Here is a 22,892-nt window from a genome sequence, read left to right on the forward strand (position 1 = left end):
TGAAGTTTACGCGTAATTCACCTCAATATCGCGGTACTTCCGCAAATTTTCCAACACACATGGAAACAAATTAAAAACTACTCGTAATTCACCTCAATACCGAGGCAAAAACGCAACTTATCTAGCAGTGGATTAAGATCATGTTAGATCAAACGATTTTCTCCTGGACACCGCAGAAAATACTCTTATTTTTTTACCAATGAGCGCCCAATAATATTCATGAGCATCAGTACTTGAGATTAGCTGAGAGCTAAGATTCTCCTTCAATTTTGCGTGATACCACATACCTACTCTGGAGTTCGAATAGTTGCTCAGATGATTTCCACGTGTGACAAAGTGAGAGGTTACGCAAGTTCCATTTCAATATCATAATAAATATGCGATATTTTCAGCGGACTCTTTAAATCAAACGAAATTACGCGCGTTTCATCTTAGTATCGCGGAAAATGTGCGATTTCCGCAGCGATTTTGTACAAAAAAAAAAGGGAAATTACGCTATAATCACCGCAATATCGAAGCAAATACGCGATTTTGAAAGCGTTGTTCTATTAAGCAGAAAACAGTCCAACAAAGTGAAGCTTTGCCTCAATTTTTCTCTCGCTTCATTTTCTCAACATGGAGCCGAATAACTCTCGACAACTGACTCTGCGTCGAAATACGTCCAGTTGTGAAAAAAATGTGCAACATGTAAACATTTAAGGCCGGTAACATTATGTTAGGTAGGAATACTAGTGATTTTAAAATGAAATCGACAATAGTGAAAGTACTTATGAAAACCACCTAAGACTCTGTTGCAAAGCAAAACCTTTGAGAGCAAAGACATAAAGACGGAGCGCTCGTATCTAAAAGCACGAAAATGAAGCTAGTTCGTGCGCGCTTGTGTGTGTGTAAATAGCGCGGAATCCATGGCGGCAAATGGAAATTTGATTGAACTTGTCCTCTTGACATTTCTTCTTTGAAACGTATAAAATTCCTAAAACGAATATACTAAGAAAGTTCGGTCTGCGTCCTAATATAATACACCTATTTTGCTCGGTAACAGTAATCTCACATAGTTTGCTTCTGCTCATGGTCTGCAGGTTCAAACACCGTTACAGTCTAGATCAACGTTACTCAAATGAAATTAATCGTCGACGACGGACTGAAACTAATCTGTTAAAATGAGTGCCTGAATGCAATCTAAAATACTTTGTTCCGCAATTTTATTTATTAGTTCCCGCCTAAATGAATTCAAACTTGTCCCGATTCTCCTCTAGCCAATAGTAGATGATTGAAAAGAAGCTCTAGAAGTCATTTTTGCAGTGCTTCTTTATGTCTTTGGTTGAGAGCCTTGAATTTCCTGCAGTTATATTTATTTGATGCCACGCAGCTCTCTTTAAAAACATACATGCAAAGCAAGTCTGACTTGCTTGAAAAGTGAGTTGGCAGCTCTGTTCATTGAATTCCATCGCAAATATCCAGTTTTAGGTGAGGCAGTCTGCATGCCTTGTAAAGAATAGATTTCGTTCTTAAAACTGTGTTTTATTGATAGTTTTTAGGAAATACATTTTTTTGGTGTATATTTAATAAGTTTCAAGAGATTCGAGAGGTTGGAACTCTTCTTACAATGCGACTTAATATTTCGTGCGAAACATAGGTTTAATCACTTGGACGTGGCGCCGATGAGTGCAAATGCTAGCGATCACTATTTTAACACTTACGCAAGCAAAATTGCCTAGCAGATAGATTGAAGGCACTCTGAAACACTCAAATTTGTTCTCTCCTCGTGCAAGGATTCATCAATGAGCATGAGCAATTGAGTGGCCTTTTTAAAGGGCCTGTCCGTGTTGTAGGTTTTCTAATAGGATTGCACTTTCAAACAGGCAACTTATTTAGCATTTATTTCTCAGTTTGCCGAAAAATCGTTCGATTCAATCTTACCGCTTTGTGAGAGTTCAAAATAAGCGGTAAATAATCTTATACATCGGAAAAAACAGTCAATGATTTCATTTACGTATTTCCTCCGCCACAGATAGAACTAGCAATTTTTTCAAGAAAATTCCAGTTTATTGTGCGAAATTTTCGATTAGTATAAAACTACTTAAATCGCACGGTAAAAAATGAATGAATACAAGAATGTGGATTATGTAATAACACAGTAATAAAAATTATATTTAAACAAACTTAAATGCAGTTTTGGCTCAAAATCGAGTAATTATATGCTGAAAGATAGTCTCCCTCATTTTTTTTTTACCAAAGCGGCCTGAGGAAGTAATGCATCGCCATGCATCCACTCGTGGGATTCAGGAACCAAATTTCCTCTTCGGCGTGCGTAACACATGATACGGCGTGTGTACTTCAAAACTTGACAAACCTATTCCGCATCTTCCTTTTTTGACCAGAAAGTGACCCTGTGGCAAATTCAGTTTCTGAGTAGAGAAGGTTCAAAACTTCGATGTGCAGGGTGTCCCAAGATTAAGTACGAATATTGGAGTAGTCGATTCTTTGGGTCAAAAGAAGACGTTTTTGTAGTATAAGTTTTTTTCCATAAACGCTTTCCCTTGGGACCCCATTATCCCCTATTATACCATATTTTCTCGAAAATGATAGGTCATACCAAATAAACGCAAAATACATTATCACAATATTTTTCAAAGCTAAATCTATTGGTGCCGTTGAAAATCAATTTTGTCGCTAGAAACATAAATTTTGGCCACTTTTAGGTTCGATATCCCTCCAGAACCCGCCTCAAAATGAGTTTTTCCCTTCTTTGAGGTCAAAATAATGACAAGAGCGCTAAAAATTACCCCCATTCACCAATTTTTATTAATGTTGGTTGATAAACATCGCCGCAATGTTGAATGGACGATTTTTTTCCCTCCAACGTTGGGGCCGTGGCCCCCAGGGCAAGCGTTTTTGGGAAAAGGCTATATACCTCAAAAACATCTTTTTTTGTCCCACAGAATCGACTCCTTCAATATTCGTACTTGATCCTGGGACATCCTGTATTACTGGAGTTGGGTCTCCTACTTGAAGTAGACCATGGCCCACGCAAGGTGACTCTGAGTGACCACGTATCTTCGGTTTGCGACGTTGTAGACCTCCTGTCATACTTTATTTTTTAAAGGGAAAACTACTCAACGCCAATTCTCGAAAACTTCCATGTTTTTTTCCTCTCTGTGGGAAGAAAACTCACTGAAAATTCCAAGAAATAATATCGATTTGTTTTCCCTCAAAAAAATATAATGGGAGCGGAGATTTTTAATCATAGCGAACGAGATATAGGTGGTTTGTTAGTTTCACCGTCGATATTGGAAAGCCCGTCATTTTACACATGGTTCACATGTATGTAGTCCACTTGGTGCATACGGTGCATGTAACTGAGATCAGCCCGGACCATGCTCGCAGGTCTAAAAAATTGAAGAATTACGGAGTAATTGGATTGCCTTTCGTAAAATAGAACCAAGGGCATTCCAACGTTGCTAAGATTGTGTACCTTACAATCCTCTAAAACAATCACTGAAATTATGTAAAAAATTAAATTTACCAAGGTAACTTTTGTCTCGAAGTTATAGTTTATTGAGAGTAAAGATAAAATTTGTTTAGATAATCTGTTTAAATTTAGAAGCCAAACAAAGTTGCACAATTTTAGTGTCATTGGAATGCTCTTGGTTCCTTTTTGCAAAATGCAATTCAATTAGTCTCTGGCGTGGAGTTCGAAAACCGAAATATCCAGGTGATACAGAACCTATTTTTGTTAGGTACATAACCGAATTATCCATTTTCATAACCGAACTATTTGGTAGATGGAACCAGTTTTCTGAAATTTGGCTCGATGGATGGACTAACTCGGTAGAGTAAAGCGAATATTTCGATTGCGTGTAAGTAACAATCAAAGTACACGGAAAAACTAGGATAGTAGTCCCAACTAGTGGCTGGTTAAAAATGCGCCAGCTATAGTTGCGATAACTTATAGGTTAGTTGTGCCCTCTACCGCGGTAGTTATTGTATCTACCGCACGGTAGCTGACGTATTTTTGACCAGCCGCGGGTTCTGACGACCATGCGATTTTTTCCGTGTAAGCTCTGTATCCTTCTGAGTCATCATTACTCTATTACAGAATTTTTTCTCGGTATAACTCATCCATTATTATATTTAGATATTAATTAAAAAAGTTTTTACGTTCAAACCCCACTGGCTGCCTGCACTATTGCGAAGAATCCACGCATCTGAAATACCAGAAATTAAAGGAACATTTTAATTTTCTATCGTCCAGGATATTTATATGAGCGTTACCGTTTGTTAAAAGTGCTCTCTATTTTAATGACTGGTATCATGGGCCTTCGCTCACTTGCTGGGAAATCATTCTGGATTAAATTCACGCCATTTGTCATTTTACTCAATAAAGGTTTTTTTCTTCTTTGAATGATACCTCCTCTGGATCAATTCAAACAAAGAGAATCCAAGTCACATCTAGATGGAACCTTGAAAAAGAGCTTTGAAGTCGTATCTCTCTTCAAGACTCCATGATAGAGATGCAATTTAATGCCATTATCCACATCTAAAATTAATTTTTAGACTTCGAAAATGTAACAAAAGGTAATTTGTGGCCAGCTGCACTCAAACTACATCGAACTTATCTCCCCTAAAAAGAGGAATTGGGTCCTTCCTGATCAATTCAGCCCGTTTAGTGTTGCAGAAATGTGACAACACCGGATTATCTTCATTTAAACTTATGTTGGATAATCGATTCTTGTCCGAGCTCCTGGCACCTCCAAGAATCGATACATTTACATAGGCTTAAATGGAGAGAAAACAATGTTGCCGATTTGCTGGATCCGCCAATGTCTCTCATTGCAACAGAGAAAACTATTTAGAGCTCATGTCTATCGTTGCGAATTAGGGTTTTTGCCTTCGAGGTTTCGAATTTGAGTTTGTCACGTTTAACAGACTTGGCGCTTTTTTTTTTTTTTGACTAAGTTAATATTTTACGATTAACTTCTCTGAAATAAAGGAATAAAAGGTTGCATTAAGAATAACCTCTGTAATGGCCAACGATAACAACAGCGTGATTTGTATCCTCTATATTGTTGATGCCGCAATAGGGTGAATCGAATACTCCTGAGACGTAGTGCTGAAACCAAAAAAAAGTTTCGCTAAAACCGCGCATGCATCTAGTACAGAAAGAAACCAAGTCACTTTAAGATCGAAGCAAAAAAAGGCGGGTAGAAGATTAATTTCTATATGAAACTTGATCTTTGAGTTACACGAAACGCCGCTTTCCACATTCAAAGTATTTATTCCCCACTTTGAAATTCACCAAAGTGCGAATACTTTAACTTAAAATTATTCATAACTCGTTGCTCCTCCAAAATGTGTCTCGGTTTCTTTTCGTTTAATTTTTCAGGAAACAGGACTCAGCTATTTTATTCTTGATTCAAAATGAAATCTTCTTGACGACAAACTCAAGAATGTTTCTACCTAGATCAAGTCACTTTTTATCTATTGAAATTCAAAAATTATGCTAAACTTTATTAAATACGGATGCTAGGACTTTATTGAGTTTTTGGACTAACACTCTTTCTGCGCCGTAGTATCTTGATTTATTTTGCGAGGAAAGCTCCGTACTCATAAAGGATGCCTGTCATTCTTAATATGTTGGAGCGCCTTCAATGTCGTATGATAGTGTACAACGCCTCTGTTTTGAAATAGATGCTTTGAGGCGTCGTGGTAAGCTGCGGCGCGCGGCGGGCGGCCGGCTGGCTAGCGCGATGCGCGCATTGACGCCTACAAACCTAAGGGGATACTTCAAGCATCGCGCATAATGTGTAGCATCCCCTTAGGTTTGTAGGCGCTAGTGCGCGTATCGCGCTGGCAGCATGCCGCCGCTCGCGTATTGTTCGGGTTTTCTGAGGGACGCATAGATTTCGGATTGAAACGTCCTCCAATCTGAAATTTCCGACAATGTGGATTAGTATCAAGTTGGGTGTTTTCCGCCATATTCATTTACTGTATAAAAGATGACATTCGAAATACACCCAACGAAAATTGGACTTTACTTTGCAATTAACTTAGGACCGACAGTTATTGACTCATTTCTAAATGCACTTATCTGCATAGAAATACTAACGTTCGTACGTTGTTTCTAATGTAAGGTGGAAGTATCAGTCCAAATTGCAAAATGTAGTCCAATTGTGCCCATCGTTTCCTTGCACTTTTTTTTGTAAAAAATCGAAAAATGGAGAAAAATAACAGATGCATGCTGATAAAAATATTTGAATTATCGTGTTACTTTTAATTAATGTAGTAAGTCGTACTATTTACGGCGAATTTAGGGCAGAGAACCAGGGGAGATCCGGAAAATGCATTCCTCTGATTACGCCGTTCGTACTCATCACTCTTTTCTTCATTACATTTCTTCAAGAAAACTAGCTGGCATTTTCTCTTTAAATCGTCAACTGAAGTCCAGGGTTAATTTGTGTTTTACTTCCCGTATTGACCAAACTTTTGTGTTGAAATTTCCCTCCGTGTGTAATCTGTAACTTTTCTGACTGTGAGAAAGAAAAATATTTAAAATTCTTTTATCACAATTTGACTTATGGCGCCCCCACACGAAGTTACTTGTCATTATGACAAAAGGGAATGTTCATTTTTTCAGAGTTTTGGCTTTTTCAAATCGAACAATTGAGGGGTTTGGAGGACAAGGCGCATAAATGCAGATTTTGAAGAAATCGAGGTATTTATGATTTCAAGTTAAACTAATCTTAATTCACGAGCTGTGAAAAATTCATTCCAAAAATCCAATTTTTAAACATCAAAAAGTCAGTTTGAACTTTCTTTCCGCCATACGGATCCATATAATTTTGAAACTTCAAACGTGTATAACTCGGAATAGCAAGAACTGCATATACATAAGGACTTATAAGTAACAATGGCGGATGTGAAAAATTACCTTTTCGAAACACATTCAAGAAACTGATTTGGCATCGAGAAAATTTTAAGAAAATACTTGAGATGTGATCTTCGAGATCTGTACATTATGCCAGAGCCAAACATATCAAATTTGTGTGTGAAGAGAACAGTTTTTTAAGCGTGTTTCGAGAAGGTAATTTTTCACATCCGCCATTGTTACATATAAGGCCTCATATGCGCCTTGTCTTCCAAACCCCTTCCATTCATTTTTCTCTTACTTGGAGTATCGGAGGAAAGAACATGAGTGTTGTGAGTGGACTGCGCTCTAGATGAGCCTCCAAACTGTTGCTCCGCACGGGTGCAAATTGAGCAATCTTCGCGTAAGGTTGCACAGTGTTTCTACAAACGCCGGTCCTTGCCTGGTAAGGATAATCGTCCGCTTTGGGCACCCCAGTTCCTTGCACGTACCACAGCGCGTCCTCGACGTCTCCACTTTCGCAGCCATGGTTTTCAGGGACGCAATCGACTAGAGCTACAACATTCCCCAAATTCTTCGGTTCCCTTACGAAAGAACGTATCTACATTTCAATGTTGTCAAATTGCCCCTCGCAAATCGCATTTTTACCAGGAGAATCTTGGACATATCTGTTTGAAAATTACATCTTCTGATCGCATGCAATGGAGATGTTGCATGTGTGAGGGATTTGCGGTTTGACTGTTGTTTCTTATGTAAAAGTTCGCGAGAAACACGATGATGCCACTGGTTTTCTCTGAAATCATCTCCCAAGCTCAAAAAAAACTCTCAAGTTGAGGCTGAATGGAGGGGATATCCCACCCTACTCTGAGAGTCCACCTATACATCAAAACAAACTCTCCATGCAAAGATAGGGAGCAAATACATTAGCAGGGTTGCCACTTTATTTGGGGACTCCAAAACTGAAAACACGACAACCCTGCTAATGTATTTGCTCCCTATCTTTGCATGGAGAGTTCGTCTTGATGTAGAGGTGGGCTCTCAGGGTAGGGTGGGATATCCCCTCTATTTAGGCCTCACTTTGAGAGCTTTTTTTGAGCTTGGGAGATGATTTCAGAGAAAACCAGTGGCACCATCGTGTTTCTCGCGAACTTTTACATAAGGATCAATGGTCGAATCTCAAATCCCTCACACATGCAACATCTCCATTGGACAAACTTTGCACGGGTATTTCCTTGTAAAAATTCGAATATTTTAAGTCAACTATGCAACTTTGGAATGGAGTACGTTCCCTCGCAGAGAAAATGACTAAATAATGTACGAATGGGTGCACAGAAGAGTCTCGATCATCCAAGTTTGAACTGAATCGCGTTAAGCAAAAAGGAACCAAGCCATATCAGCTATTTCCAAAAACTGGGCAACTTAATTTTTTACACAAAAACAGTCGTGCGGATTTTTGTGCTGATTTAATGGAATTGTCTGCGTAGTACGAAGCAAATTTTTGAAAATGTTCAAAATAATCCGCACAAACGTTCTATTGTAAGCAATTACAATTTCCAGTTAAATTTGCCAATAGCTGATGTGGCTTGGTTCCTTTTTGCTTAACTTGGTCTAATTATCAGCGTTTTTTTTTACGGTGGCCTCTTACATGGATTGAAAGGAATTTTGGGAGTCAATCTATTCAACTTTTGAGGTAAAAATATCGCAGTTCAGAAACGTTGTAATGCTATGCAGCAAAATTCTATTCAATATTTCTTCAAAGAATGATTTTTGCCAAAATAACCTCTTTTAAGGTAAAATGTATGCATTTTCACCTAATATCTATGGTGCATGGTTTTGTGGACTTACCTATTCATTTTCACCTAATACCTATTGCGCATGGTTTTGTGGCCTTACCTTGTTTTGAGAGCATTGTGACCCTTCCTTGTGTTCTAGCCATGAGGATCTCAACAACAGCGGCTGTCGTGAAAGCCCAACATGCGCCGCATTCTCTTCCATGTGCGGTCTGAAATTAGAATTAATAATGTATTTCTTTATTTATGCACGTAATATACGGAGACCCTCTAACGTCATAGCAGAGGTGGATTCAGTAATTTAGCAACATCGGAATAATTCCATTTCAACTCATGCTAAATGATCGATTCCTGTCGGAACACCTGACCCCTCTAAGAATCGATTTATTTCCATAAGTTATATTGAAGAGCAATCAATGTTGCCAATTTGCTGGAATCATTATTGCGTTATAGGTTTGATAATGTAAGTTCGTATCAGCGAAAACCATTAAAACACGATTCTATGATCACTGCGCAACTGGACCATGAAAAGTGAAGATTTTTTTATTTTTTTTTAACTTTATTTCTTTATTGATTTTTAATTGCATTAGATTTTGCAATAAGGAGCCACTAATTCTGGCCCATTTTAGAAACAACATGCATGCCATTGTCTTCCCTATGCAGATATGTGCTTTTATGGGAGAACCAGAGATAGCTGTTCCTTATTGCAAAATGAAATCCAATTTATATTGACCATAGCGCAACTGGATCATGAAAAGTAAAGATCTTTTCTGATTTTTTTTAACTTTATTTTTTTAAATATTTTTATTGCTTTTTAATTTATATATTTTATTGTTTTTTATTTGTGTTTATTCATTTATTTTGTAATTGTATTTTTTTATTTTTTGTTTTTATTATATTTTTGTTGTTGTTTTTTATTTTTAATTTTTTTATTTATTTGTTTAAAATTTTTTTCCTCGATGTCTACGAAGAAGAAAGTGTAATAAAACCGAAACTGACTTGAGATTCAACCGGTGGATACAGGTGAGCAGGAACACGCCAATCCTTGACGATGGGACCCTCAGGTTCGCGGCCGTAGTAGTGCAAAGTCTCGTAGGGGGCCGGTCTCCACGAGGGGGGCAGAGAACCACTCCGATCCTCGAAGCTAGGGTGGCGCTCCACCCTGCGCGGTGACGTAGAGCGACTCCTTTCATTCTTCTTCCTCCTACCAGAACGGCTTGTAGATCCGGACCCTGTCCAACCCCCCAACATCCGCGGCCGCAGACTGGTGCTTCCTTCGGGTCTTTTTGGGTTTATTTTAACCGCCCCAATGAGTGCGTTGAACTCCTCGCCTACATTAGAGTTTCAAGCTCATTGTTATTCTGGCATACACTGGGAAAAACACACACACATGGACACATTGGATCTAGAGTCCAGACTCTTAAAAACATCGACAAGAAAAAATAATCTTGATTCAATCGGATTTTCGCTTAAAGCAAGAACCAAGCCTCTTAATTTGAGCGGATTTCCTCTTGATTTAAGCTTATAAATTTGATTGAATCAAGAGTAATTTTTCTTGCCAATGTTTTCAAGAGGCTGGACTCTGGATCCAATGTGTTTTTTTCCAACGGCAGAGAGACCCTTCATTGCTACATTGGCAATGGTGGAAGCTTTTGCTCTCAGAGGCCTGATTGTTGAAATTTAAGTCGGCACGACAAGAATCGAAAATCGGACTACTGCATTTTGCAATTTGGAACTGTAAATTCTAGCCCGGTTTAAAAACAACGTATGTGCCATTAGTTTCCCTATGCACATAAGTGTTTTTCCTGAAGAGCCAGAATTTAAAGTTCCAAATTGCAAAGTGCAGTCCAATTGATGTATTCCACGGCGCAGATAGGGCTATGTCCTGTCTTGTCTTGCCGACAGAACTTTTTAATGTTTCAACAATCAGGCTGCAGGACTCCAACATTCGACGGTTCATCTACCTACTAGGTGGATGTTGAGCGACGTGTTGGATTGAGCAACGGAAACAAACCGAAGTTTTGCTCATGCCGTAGCCCAAAGCTCATCATCCACCTGGTAGAGTTGGTAGGTCAAAAGCCGAAAGAAGGGTGATGGCTATTGCTCCCTTTTACTTGTCCATTAGGTAGTGTTAAATACCCTACGTAAAAGTTTCCACCAGTCGCCAAGAAGCCAGTGTGGGGTCTTTTGTCTCTGATATTTCGACATGTCTTTACTCTCCCCATATGGGTATTCTGGTATTACAATGCCCATATGAGTAGTATTACTCATATACTACCTTAGATATAGTACCTAGGCACAGCACCAATGGGTAGACCTTAGTGTTAGAGGAAGAAAATGTGCGTGAAACCGTGTTCCAGTTACTTGCCAAACGTATATAGGTATTATTTTTCAATGCTGACACTTTTGATCATAGTCTTTGAACGAGCGGACAGTTTAAAGCTTCTACTTGCAATTTAGAAACCTTAATTTTTTCTTCCGTATCTTGTATTTTTTGTGATGGTAAATCAATGTAATCCCTTTCTAGGTTATAATGCTGTTTTCGACTTAAGGTTGGCAAAAAATGCCCTTTTTATAATGTTATTTTGAGAACTTCCTGAAAACCCCCTTGACCGCAAACACCAAGGTAGGTTCTTCTAACGCAACCACCCAAAACTGACAAAAAGCGCAGTTGTTTCGGCGCTGTTTCAGTCTCTGAAAAACCAGAAAGTTAGACTCGACATTTTTTTGGCGCGGTATATTTTATTTTTCATTAAAACTGCTTTAAGACTTCATGAAAACTTTTTCGAGAATCTCCTGTCAAAAGAACGTAAAATACAACACTCCTTCAGGAACAATACTAATTTAAGAGCTAAAATGGTTTTCAACGTGAACTATACGGCTGCGTCCTTCAACTGCGTCTGCAGCAAATGTTGTTACGAATATGTTGTGCGTGCTATTTTCAGCTGATTACATACTCAACTCTCTGAAGGCGTTTCGTAAGCGCAAATAACGCATTCTGTTGGAGAACAATAGAAATGAATATCAAATAAATGCTTAATCCGTATCCTTTGTTCTCCAACAGAGTGCGCTATTTGCGCACATGGAACGCCTTCAGAGAGTCGAGTATGTAATGAATAAAATCAGCACACACAACATATTCGCAACAACAATTGCTGCTGACAGAGTTGAAGGCGAACTGACAAACAGCTGAATCATTCATGTTGAGAAAAAATTTAGCACATGTACCCCAAGCGAAATCGCGGACCAATGAAAAGCGAATATTGCAGAGTTTCAACTCTGTTTCAAACTTCTCGCAAAGATTGAAAGGACATGACTGAGCGATTGGTCGATTTTGAGTGCTTGAACAGAGGTAGAACATACTTTCGCTTCATTTGCCATGCCAGGTAGGTCAACAGTTTGAAAAAAGGGTGATGACTGTTGCACCTTTAAAATTTTCGATTAGGAAGTGATGAATCGCCGAAAATAAAAGTATCCAACTGCAGCCAGAGAGGCCACTCGATGCTCCTCATTATATCTATTCTGACGTCATGGGCGAAATTATATGTAAACTTCAATCCTAAACTGAGGGTTTTGGAGGACAATGAGTGTATATGCAGTTTTTACTATTTCAGGAAAAAAATTTTTGAAGTTTCAACATTACATGGAGCCTTTATGGTGGCAAAAAGGTTCAAATCCATATCTTGGTGCTCATAAATTGAATTTTAGACAAGCATTTTCGCAGAATATATTTTAGGGAATATATTTTTGGTTGAAATCATAAATATCTCATTTGTTTCTAAAACTGCTCTCATGAGCTTGTCTTCCAAGCAGCTCGATATAATTGCACCCATTTTTTTCTTCCCTTTTTCTTTCCCTCTCCTTTCTCCTTCTTCTTCTTAATACTTACTTACTTCTTAAATAATTACTTGAAATAAACCACTGGGCATAGTGAACTTCAATGTCAACGGAAAATAATCAAAGGCCCGTAAGGTCTAATTATGCTTTGCTTTTCTGTTGTAAATTAACTATTTAAAAATGAAAGAAATAACGGACGAAAATAGGGACTTTTTGGAAGGTGAGAAAAGAGAGGATAAGGATGAAAGTTCTCCGAGAAAGTCAAGTACCGGGAATGGAAAAGTTCTCGGGACTCATCGGGAAAGTTTTTATAACTATCTTCTTGTCTGGGGAACGACGCTTTCGCATGAAGGTTGCTTGGGTCTCAAGAAAGGGCCTTTTTTGGTAAGATGTATCTGAATCGAATGACATCAGAGATAATGGAGATGTTGCACATGTGTGAGGAATTTGAGATTTGACTATTGATTCTCATGTAAAAGTTCGCGAGAAACACGATGGCCCCACTGATTATCTCTGAAATCAACTCCCAAGCTCAAAGACCGCTCTCAAAGTTGAGGCTGAAATGGAGAGGATATCCCACGCTATCTTGAGAGTCCACGTCTACATCAAGACAAACTCTCCATGCAAAGATTACAAATACATTACAGCAGGAAATACAGGAGCAAATACATTAGCAGGGTTGCCGTGTTTTCAGTTTTAGAGTCCTCAAATAAAGTGGGAGCCCTGTCAATGTATTTTCTCCGTATCTTTGCATGAAGAGTTTGTCTTGATGTAGAGGTGGACTCTCAGGACAGCGTGGGATGTCCCCTCCATTACGGTACTCAACTTTGAGAGCATTTTTTGAGCTTGGCAGCTGATTTCAGGGAAAACCAGTGGCACCATCGTGTTTCTCGCGAACTTTTACATAAGAATCAACAGTCAAATCGCAAATTCCTCACACATGCAACATCTTCTTTGCCGTTTTCTACATATCTACATCCGTAACAGCCACTTTTACGGCGCCCTATCTTCCCAAAGACCATCAGGGAGCTTTGGAGACGTATCCTACCAATTTGAATGATTACAAACCGGTAAAAACTTATCTTACTGCTCGAGGAGCTGCCCACATTACAACTGTACACAACTGTATACAACTATTCGTACTGAAGGGATGTCCTGGTAGTATAAGCAAAGAATTGAAGGTGTTCTGTCTTTTTGGATTCTTACCACATCGCATCGGTGAAGCTGTGGCTGTGAGTGCTTGGAAATTCAAAACTCCTTCACTTCCCTGCGTATGCAACATGGACTTCCTTTGAGTGCGAATAGTTGCATCCTGGGATTCGTTTAATATTCGCCGCGCTTCAGCCGACAAGAATGGCTGCTGTTTGAAGTGCTTCGCACATTGGCAACCTTGCGTTTGTAACCATCCTTATTTTTTTTTTTTGGAAATGCAAGTGCGCCATCCTAATGGGGTCAAAGTCCATACTTTCGGAAAAAGTAAAAAATTCACGCTAAAAATATCCTCTCCGATCCTGACATCATGGTAGCTCAATGTTAGCACTCACGTTAAAAAAACTGACATATTGAAAATAAACGTCGCATGAATATTCGAATGTTGCCAAACTTCTTGCGATACAAAAATCATCTCTGAGAAGGAAGTTGGAGAAAATTATGCATAGTTTTCCCAAGAATCCGTGTCCAATCGGAAAAACATTGGACAACATCGAAATGTCCTTACGTCGTTTTTTGTGTTTCACAGAACACTTGTCAGGATATGACGTGAGCCAAATAGGTAAAAAAAATTATTTGTAGATGCGGACAAATTGATGCATGTGCGGCGTGCAAAGCTCGTGTTTTCCATTGAAATCACTTGGGGCCGTATTCATGTTCTTTTTTCAACCAACTTCTATTCCTAGGAGGGCCCCATATTGTTGGGTAAAGTCGCAAAATGCGCATATTCGTTTGCAACGTTATAAATCTTCGATCATGTTTTTTGTTGCGAGTATAAAAATATTGAATGTTAATCTTATGAATGTTTAAATATTGTATTTTTTACATTCAACTTGAACTCTAACGTTAAAATTGAATCGCGCCGTACGAAAACCGCTGATATCCATGTTTTCAGCTTTCAATTATTTTAAGTCGATAGTACTTTTCGAGAGTTGGACTACATTTTGCAATTTGGAACTATAAATTCTAGCCCGGTTTAAAAACAACGTATGTGCCATTAGTTTCCCTATGCACATAAGTGTTTTTTCAGATGAGCCAGAATTTATAGTTCCAAATTGCAAAATGCAGTTCAGTTGGTACAACCATGAAAGTGGGGCCAATACTTGTTATGGGATGAGGAAAACCCTAAATCAAGTACTAACAGCACTTCCATGATTGCAGTTAACTCTGAAAAGTATTATCGACCCAAAAAAAACTCAAGACTGGAGAGGTGGACATTGGCGGTTTACGCACTACACGAATCCATCACAATAAAGTTTTTCTTTGACTATCGAACTTTTGCGATTTTATGAAAATGAAGGCTTTTGCGGAAATACTCTCTGTTCTAATAAAATCATTTTAAGAAGCTCGGTGGACGGGGTGAGGTAGGGGAGTAAAACGGGGGGAAACAAAATCTAAGTTTAACTTGGGTTTTCTGCCGATAAAACTTTTTCGATTACTTTTGCCGACAAATTCCACTATGCAATAACATATGAACAAACCTTGCAACACTGTCTGGTCGTTGCTACAAAATAACAGTGATGATTCAAAAAACTGTGAATGATCAAATAGCGCTGCAACATTGAGCAAGTTCCATCGTGCGTGTATGATTCAGTTTTTTATTTTTCCGTGTCTTTTTTCCAAATGGGGTCCTTAGAGGGGAGGTCAGGGACTTTCGCTCACCCTGTACGTTAAAAGGGTTGGCGTAGTTGCAATTGGACGTATTTCTATCAAACGGAACTAAGTGCATTATGACGTGAGCCCTGTTATGCACATATGCTTATGGGTGTCAGGGCTCATGTCTTAATGCACATAGTTCCGTTTGACAGAAATACGTCCAATTGAAGCGCTGGGTACAGGAGGGCATTTGGACGTATTTTTGCCGAAAGAAACTATGTGCATTAAAACTTGAGTCCTGAGAACCAAAAGAGTACATGCATAGGTAACACTGCCGCGCAACGGAAAAACGCCGTAAACGCCATTTCAAGTTTTGCGAAAACGATGTATCAAAGCAGAAAAACGTGTGTACCCCGGGACAATGTTTTTACAGAATTCTTTTGCAAATATTATCAAGAGCTTAACCTGAAAATTTGAGGTGCATGGGTAAAACCGTTTTTATTTTGTAAAGTGTTAAGTTCTGTTGGGAGCATGAGAGTAAATTGGGTTTGCCGTATGTGGCAACACTTGTATAGCTCACCGAGAGGGGCTGGCTCTCGAGAAAGAACTAATAGATAACTGTCATGGCGTCTACCTAGATCGGTCTTGTTTGTTGGGAGCATGAGAGTAAATTGGGTTTGCCGTATGTGGCAACACTTGTATAGCTCACCGAGAGGGGCTGGCTCTCGAGAAAGAACTAATAGAGAACTGTCATGGCGTCTACCTAGATTGGTCTTGTTTCGCTTGTCGTCCGTTCTCAGAACCTAACAAGTTCCAAGAAACGCGGGAAAATTTTGATGGATTCACAGCGTTCTTGCTTAGCACGGCAGAACAGGGCTCGCGTCATGATGCACATAGTTCCGTTTGGCAGAAATACGTTCATTTCTTGGTTGCAGCTTCCTAAAATCTCCACTGACGCTTCAATTATTATAATTAAAGCGAATTGCGTAATTGGTCGTTACTTTTACTGATTGCTCTTCATGATTTTAGAGAGCCGGAAACGTAAAATTTCAGAAAATTCACCCAATAGTTTCCTCCCTAAAATAAAAATTAGCACATGGAGATTCTGAGACACCGCAACTAGGGAATGCCGTTTCTGCACCCGACGCCTCTATTAGAGCGTTCTCGGGAAAAGTGGCAACCCTGCTAATATATACTCGCTCTCCGTGCTGTTGATAGATTGACTGGATATAGAGAGAGATTTAATCTGTTATCGGACTAACGTCATTGTTTCATTCTGACGTCAGAGCACTCAGACTGATGTAGACTGCTTTCTGGAACAAGAACAGTCTTGTCAGTCTGACGTCAAACTGTTTCACTTTTCTAATAGTTGCAATGAAAGATAATCTGCAAAGTCGGAAAGTAGTTGGACGTATTTATGCCAAACGAAAATATGTGCATAATGGCGCGAGACCTGTTATGCATGTATTCTTATGGATCTCAGGGCTCATACCTTAATGTACATAGTGGAAGGAATCGCCCACGTTACAGAAGATTCCACCCCTATGCTCAGTCAAAATCTCCATGCGAAGATGTAGGGAGCAAATACATTGAAAGGGAGTGAGCCCTATCATGCATATCGACGGTGTCAGTCGACAATCACATAACTCGTTTGCGGTGTCTGAAAATCTCCGCCTCCAAAATATTTTTTTAGAGGAGATCAAATTCACATAATTTCTTGAAGTTTTTGCAGAATTTTCTTCACATACAGAAGAAAAATCACGACATTTTTAAAGAATTTTCGTTGAGTAGTTTTCCGTTTAAAAAATAACGTTTGACAGGAAGTCTGCGACGTCGCAAACCGAGTTATGTGATTGCCGACTTACACACGGAGAAAAAAACTTCGTGCGCGGGACCCGAAGTTTAGGTCATATGGATCTCTGAAGTTTTCGGATTGAGCATCTGAACATTTTAGGTCCAGCTGCTACGGTTTGGATCACACATCTGAAACTTCAGTTCTTACATCTGAAGTACTTCGGTTTTCACATCCGAGGAACCTCGGTTCTCACATCCGAAAAACTTCGGTTCTCACATCTGAAGTACTTCAGATGTAAGAACTGAAGTTTTAGATGTGTGATCCGAACCTCGACAGCTAGACCTAAAGTGTACAGATGCTCAATACGAAAACTTCAGAGATCCATATGACCTAAACTTCGGGTCCCACGCACGAGGTTTTTTTTCTCCGTGCACCGTCGATATATTCTTATGGGTCTCACGGTCATGTCTTAATGCACACAGTTCCGTTTGGAAGTAATACGAGGTCGCACTCACTTGTATAGTCCGAAAATGCGTTGACACCGAAAGTGACAGACCCTTGCGGCTGAGCCATGAGCGTGTCGATCGTGGCCAAGTTCTGCTGGAAGATCTGGAATCGCCTCGTTTCCTCTTCGCGCGAAGCGTATCTTCTGCCGTTGGCCGCTTTGAAAACTTCGAATCGTTGCCGAGCATCCATCCGGCCAACTTGCGCCTCGCAATAAAAAGAGAATGAATAACTAACAATATAATGTTGTAAGTCGAAGCACTCATTTTCCCAAGTCCCCCAAGTGCATTTTCAAGCATATTCAAAATTTAGACCGAAAAAGTTGGTGACGCAGCCAACGTGCGTTAAAAATCAGCATAAAGTCTCAATCCAGAGGGAAATAGCTCTTATGAGCACAATTTTCTCTCACACCGCAATCACACGCTGAATGTGGCTTGAATGTGGAAGTCATCGGCCCGATGCCTGAATTTTGCGCGTGACGCGCAAAATTCAGGCATTCTCAGCAACCATCGGACCAATTTGAATTTGTCTGAACTATTCGAGTAGATTTGATATACATCTGGATGAAAATAACTCGAATTTGCTAAATTTCAGCCGTTGAGCGATGACTGTTGACTTCCACATTCAGGTGCTAAATTTAGCGTCTGATTGCGGCATCAAAGAGATGTGCTGTTTGGTACAACACTAGGGACGACCATGCAGTTGTCTTCCTGAGTGTTTGCTTTGTCTCGTGTAAGTTTTTTTATTATTTCTCATCTCTATGTAGTTTGAAATATTACTGTCTAATTTATTTTAGGCTTGTAGCTCAATATTTCTTTTTAAATCAATCACCATCTATACTGTAAGCTCCGAGACCTCCTTTTGCATATCTGGTAACGTTTTACAATCAGTTGACTCGCCGAGACTCCGCGCGGAAGCGTGCAAAAATCGTAACTTTAAAAATCGATTTCTCAAAAACGGTTGGGAGGTGGCGGCTAAAAAAAATACGCGAACCTTAAATCTGTCTCTTCTTCATGTACAAGCAAAATGAACCCAATCCCAGGACGTCACTCGTCGACTCCCCTTGTTAGTTCCAGCGTTCTACCGGGCCGATTTTCATGATTTTTGCGACTATCGACAGGCAATTATCTCTAAATGTGCCCACTTTATTCAGATTTTGAAAATATGACCCAAGTTTTTTTATATTACGAGGTAATGTTGCGAAGTCTCCAATTTAAACAATGTAAATTTTTATATTTTGTCATAGTTCGTTTGAGCGTTCTCCTGGACCGATTTCCATGATTTTTGCGGTCATCGACAGGCGATAGTCCCTAGATGAACCCATTCTAATCAGATTTTGGATATAGGACCCAGGTTTTTTTGAGAGGTTTTTTAGGTTATAAGAGTAGACTAGGTAGCTTAGAAAGGGGGGCAAAATTTGAAATTCCCGCCAATAAAAAATGGCGGAAAATTGAATTAAGCGGGAAATGTTGAATTTTCGTCTATAAGTACCTAGGTGTAGAGTGAATCGAAGGTATGCTCCTTTGCTGCATACTATACATCCAAAAGCGACGAAGCCCTCTATTCCATTTTGTTTCAGTCTTGGCGTGCAGTTTGAAATAAATGCCGATTTTTTCATTCGATTCTTATTGGTCCATACCAATCGCTTGGTACCAATCGCTCCCGGAAAGAGGGAGATTGGACAAATGAGAGTCGGGTATGATGATTTTTCAATTTTTTTTGATCATTCTGTTGTTGACGCGGGCCTAAGAGAGCGCGAAGCGCCCTCTGGGGGTTGGGCCGCGAAGCGGCCAGGGGACATAACCCCCAGTGTTCTATGTAGCTATTAGCCAACCAAATTTGACATTAAAATGTGACCCAAAACACGGACATTTTTGACTGGGCATCGGTACCTGAATTCCTCTTGCGGCTACTTTTCGCTTGCTCCTGAACGGCATCCAAATAGACTGCTGAACGCATTGGTAGGTCATAAATTGATCCAAGCCTATGCCGTTGAAACCGCAGACACAATCGTCTTTGTCGCGCCTCCCGCGTGTCCATGGGATGTTGAACAGGGGCACCCTGCCCCACAAGGAGTTGCAATGATTGTCACAACTGTACGAATCAAGAGTGATTGGATCCAGATCCGACGGTATCGGGTCAGACGAACGAACTAGACGAGAAAAAGATACTGTATGTAGCATTGTAGCACAGGGTGCAAAAGTTCATTAAAAATAAAATCTAAGAAAAATGATTAATTAAAAGATATACCAGAACACGCATACTATGAAGAGTGGAGATGTTGCATGTGTGAGGAATTTGCGATTTGACTTTTGCTTTTAAGTGGAAGTTCACGAGAAACACAATGGTGCCACTGGTTTTCTCTGAAATCAAAGCCCAAGCTCCAAAAAGCTCTCAAGTTGAGGCCAAAATGGAGGGAATATTCCACGCTATCCTGAGAGTCCACCTTTACAGCTTGGAAAATAGAATATTCTGCTAACAGAGAGGAAAAGTCAAGGAAGTTTTCGAGAAATCACTTTGACTGTTTACCATGGAAAATATACCCTGATAAAAATTGGCAGTAGAATCTGTGTTTCAAAATACCATAGACCTGAAGCCGGCTGTTAGATTTTCAATAGCTTCTATAGCCGGCTGCACAATTTCTTATAGCCTTTTATAGCCGATGGCGATTAAGCAACAGCCAGGCGATAAAGTGTAATGCTAAATGTTACTAATTACGGATGCTAGGACTTAGTAAGTTTTTGGACTACCGCTCTATTTTTGGGCCGTAGTATCTTGATTTATTTTGCGCGGAAAGTTCCGTACTTTTGATGGATGCCTGCCAGTCCTAATATGATGGAGCACCTTTAATTTCGTATGTTACTGTGCAATACTTCTGGTGTGAAATAGTTGCTTCAAGCGCCGTGGCACGCTGCGGCGCGGCGGGCGCGGGCAGCCAGCGCGGAAAGCGCCTTAGCGCCTACAAACCTAACAGGGATACATCACGCATTGCGCAATGCGTGAAGTATCCCTGTTAGGTTTGTAGGCGCTAGTGCGCGCTTATCGCTGGCAGCACGCCGCTCGCTGTGTTAGGCTCCAATATATAATCTCGCGGAGTCAGCGTTTTTCAACTCATGATTTTGAAATGTTTGCACATCCTATAAGGATTATTCTCATTTTAATTGATGAAAAAAACATGTCGACGGTGCAAGTCGGCAATCACATAACTCGTTTGCGGTGTCTGAAAATCTCCGCAACTATGTTATTTTTTTAAAGGAGAACAAATGGACATGATTCCTTGCAGTTTTTGCAGAATTTTCCTCGCACATAGAAGAAAAATCACGGCAGTTTTAAGGAATTACCGTTGAGTGGTTTTCCGTTTAAAGAATAAAGTATGATAGGAAGTCTGCGACGTCGCAAATCGAGTTATGTGATTGCCGACTTTCACCGTCGACGTATTAAAGGAAAATATAATGTGTGTTTTGTAAATATTATGGTGGTTCCGTATCAAACTTAATGATTTCCAAAGCACACGAATTTCTACACAATTTCTTATAGCCTTTTATAGCCGATGGCGATAAAGTGTAAAGCCCGGCGATAGGTTCTATAGCCCGGCTGTATACTTTTTTATCGCTTCGTATTGCCCGGCTATATGATTTGCTCCACTTTCTACAGCCAGCTGTATGATTTTCTATTGCCTTCTTTAGCCGGCTATTAGAATTGCTAAGGTATTTTGAAACGCAGCTCCTGTCGCCAATTTTTACCAGGGTAAAGTAAAATAGGAAGTTTGCAGTGTCACGAACAGTGATACGTGGTATCGCATTGAGGGCATCGACACACTATTTCTAAAATGAGCCGGAAATATTTGTATTGCAAAATTGCAAAATGAAGACCAAAATTCTTGTTACATACCTAAGTGAGGCAATATGAGGAATAAATTTAATATTTTGGACATCATTCTGCAGGATACTCAATAACCTTCACCACTAGCTGCCTAAGGTTGCAACAAACACAACTGAGTACTCCTCTCGACTCACAGGTCGCAGGTTGACTAAGACTAAAGGCAACGAACTGTGTGTGCTATTTTCAGGCTTGCTATGTCATGCGCTGCCATTGGAGTTTTTCTAGTTTTACTAAGAATTCGTCGCTTGGCTGACATAAGAGCGTAACTACACATTGAGGTGAGCCCGAAAAAGCATTGAATTGTATGGTAGACAGGGCTCATTGCAGAGTGTAGTTACGCCTTTATGTCAGGTAGGCGACGAATTGCACAGTGAGGCAGCTCGAGTACTTATGTCCTTCATTTTTGGCTCGGTAGATTTTTACTTCCCCGCTCCTATTGCGCGTAGAGGAAGTATTGTTTTCTGGGGTTTTTTCCGTGATTTTGGAAAAAACGAATGTTTCTAGCTGTCTACAGACTCACGCGTCCAACGAGTGAAAAATAGGTTTTTAACATGTCAGGTTGCCGTTTTTTTTCACTGTCTGTCTAATTTTTGCACGAATGCACTCAAGAGATCGGGGTGCTATCGACATGGATCGTATTCGATACATCAAACAGGCGAGATTGTATCGATATCGATTGGTTCAACATGTAACAATTATTGTAACATAGCCTCAAAAGTTAATTGTGTAATCTGAGGGAACTGGTTTCTTGTGATGGATTTTTTATTCTCATGCCAATGAAAAGTGGAATTGTTAGGAATTTTCTCATTTTAGGCTTTTCCCTCTTAAACCATACAATTTTTGTTTGAAGTTAAGCCCTATTGTTTTGAGCCAAACGATACATCGAACAACCTTCGAATACGATCAAATCTTCAATGTTACGAGTGATGGAAAATTTAGTAACCGATATTAGAGTATAGAGGGATGGTCTAAAAAAAATTTGGGATAGGTATCACAATTAAAAATTTTCACCAATTTGAAAAGGTCTTGGTCAATAAAATGTAAAGATCCTATGCATATATTATGTAAATATAAACACAACTATAATACTCATTTAAATACTGAATTAATTTAATATTGTTAAATGATAAAAATCCGCCTAGAGTATTGATTGGAGGGGTATAGGGGAGTCTCCCATACATAGGAAAAATCATGTAGGTAGTTGTTTCTATAGGTATAATTGATAATACTCATTTATTATTAATAATTCTACGTGATTTAGCATTTTTATACATCAGACCGGCCATATAAAATAATTCCGAAGAACATATCTAATGACCAATTATAATATATAGACTTCCTATTATGTTTCTTGTTTTATTTAAAATCATTGATGCCCTCACCAAAGTTACATGAACTACTGAAGAATAGG

General features: G+C 39.5%; 1 protein-coding gene across 1 annotated transcript; it reads right to left on the reverse strand.

Moving 5' to 3' along the window:
* Positions 1-1,497: 1,497 nt before the first annotated feature.
* On the reverse strand, positions 1,498-21,611 carry LOC109030308 (uncharacterized). The gene is made up of 9 exons (XM_072304103.1): positions 21,491-21,611; positions 19,492-19,751; positions 17,611-17,806; positions 9,658-9,989; positions 8,762-8,870; positions 7,170-7,423; positions 5,020-5,113; positions 4,162-4,208; positions 1,498-2,390 (listed from the first exon to the last, which is right to left on the reverse strand). Exons 1-9 carry the CDS (start codon positions 21,534-21,536, stop codon positions 2,283-2,285), a joined length of 1,446 nt encoding a protein of 481 aa, XP_072160204.1. The 5' UTR covers positions 21,537-21,611; the 3' UTR covers positions 1,498-2,282.
* Positions 21,612-22,892: the final 1,281 nt, after the last annotated feature.

Source organism: Bemisia tabaci, chromosome 9 (genome assembly GCF_918797505.1).
Source record: "Bemisia tabaci chromosome 9, PGI_BMITA_v3".
In the NCBI taxonomy this organism is placed as follows: domain Eukaryota; kingdom Metazoa; phylum Arthropoda; class Insecta; order Hemiptera; family Aleyrodidae; genus Bemisia; species Bemisia tabaci.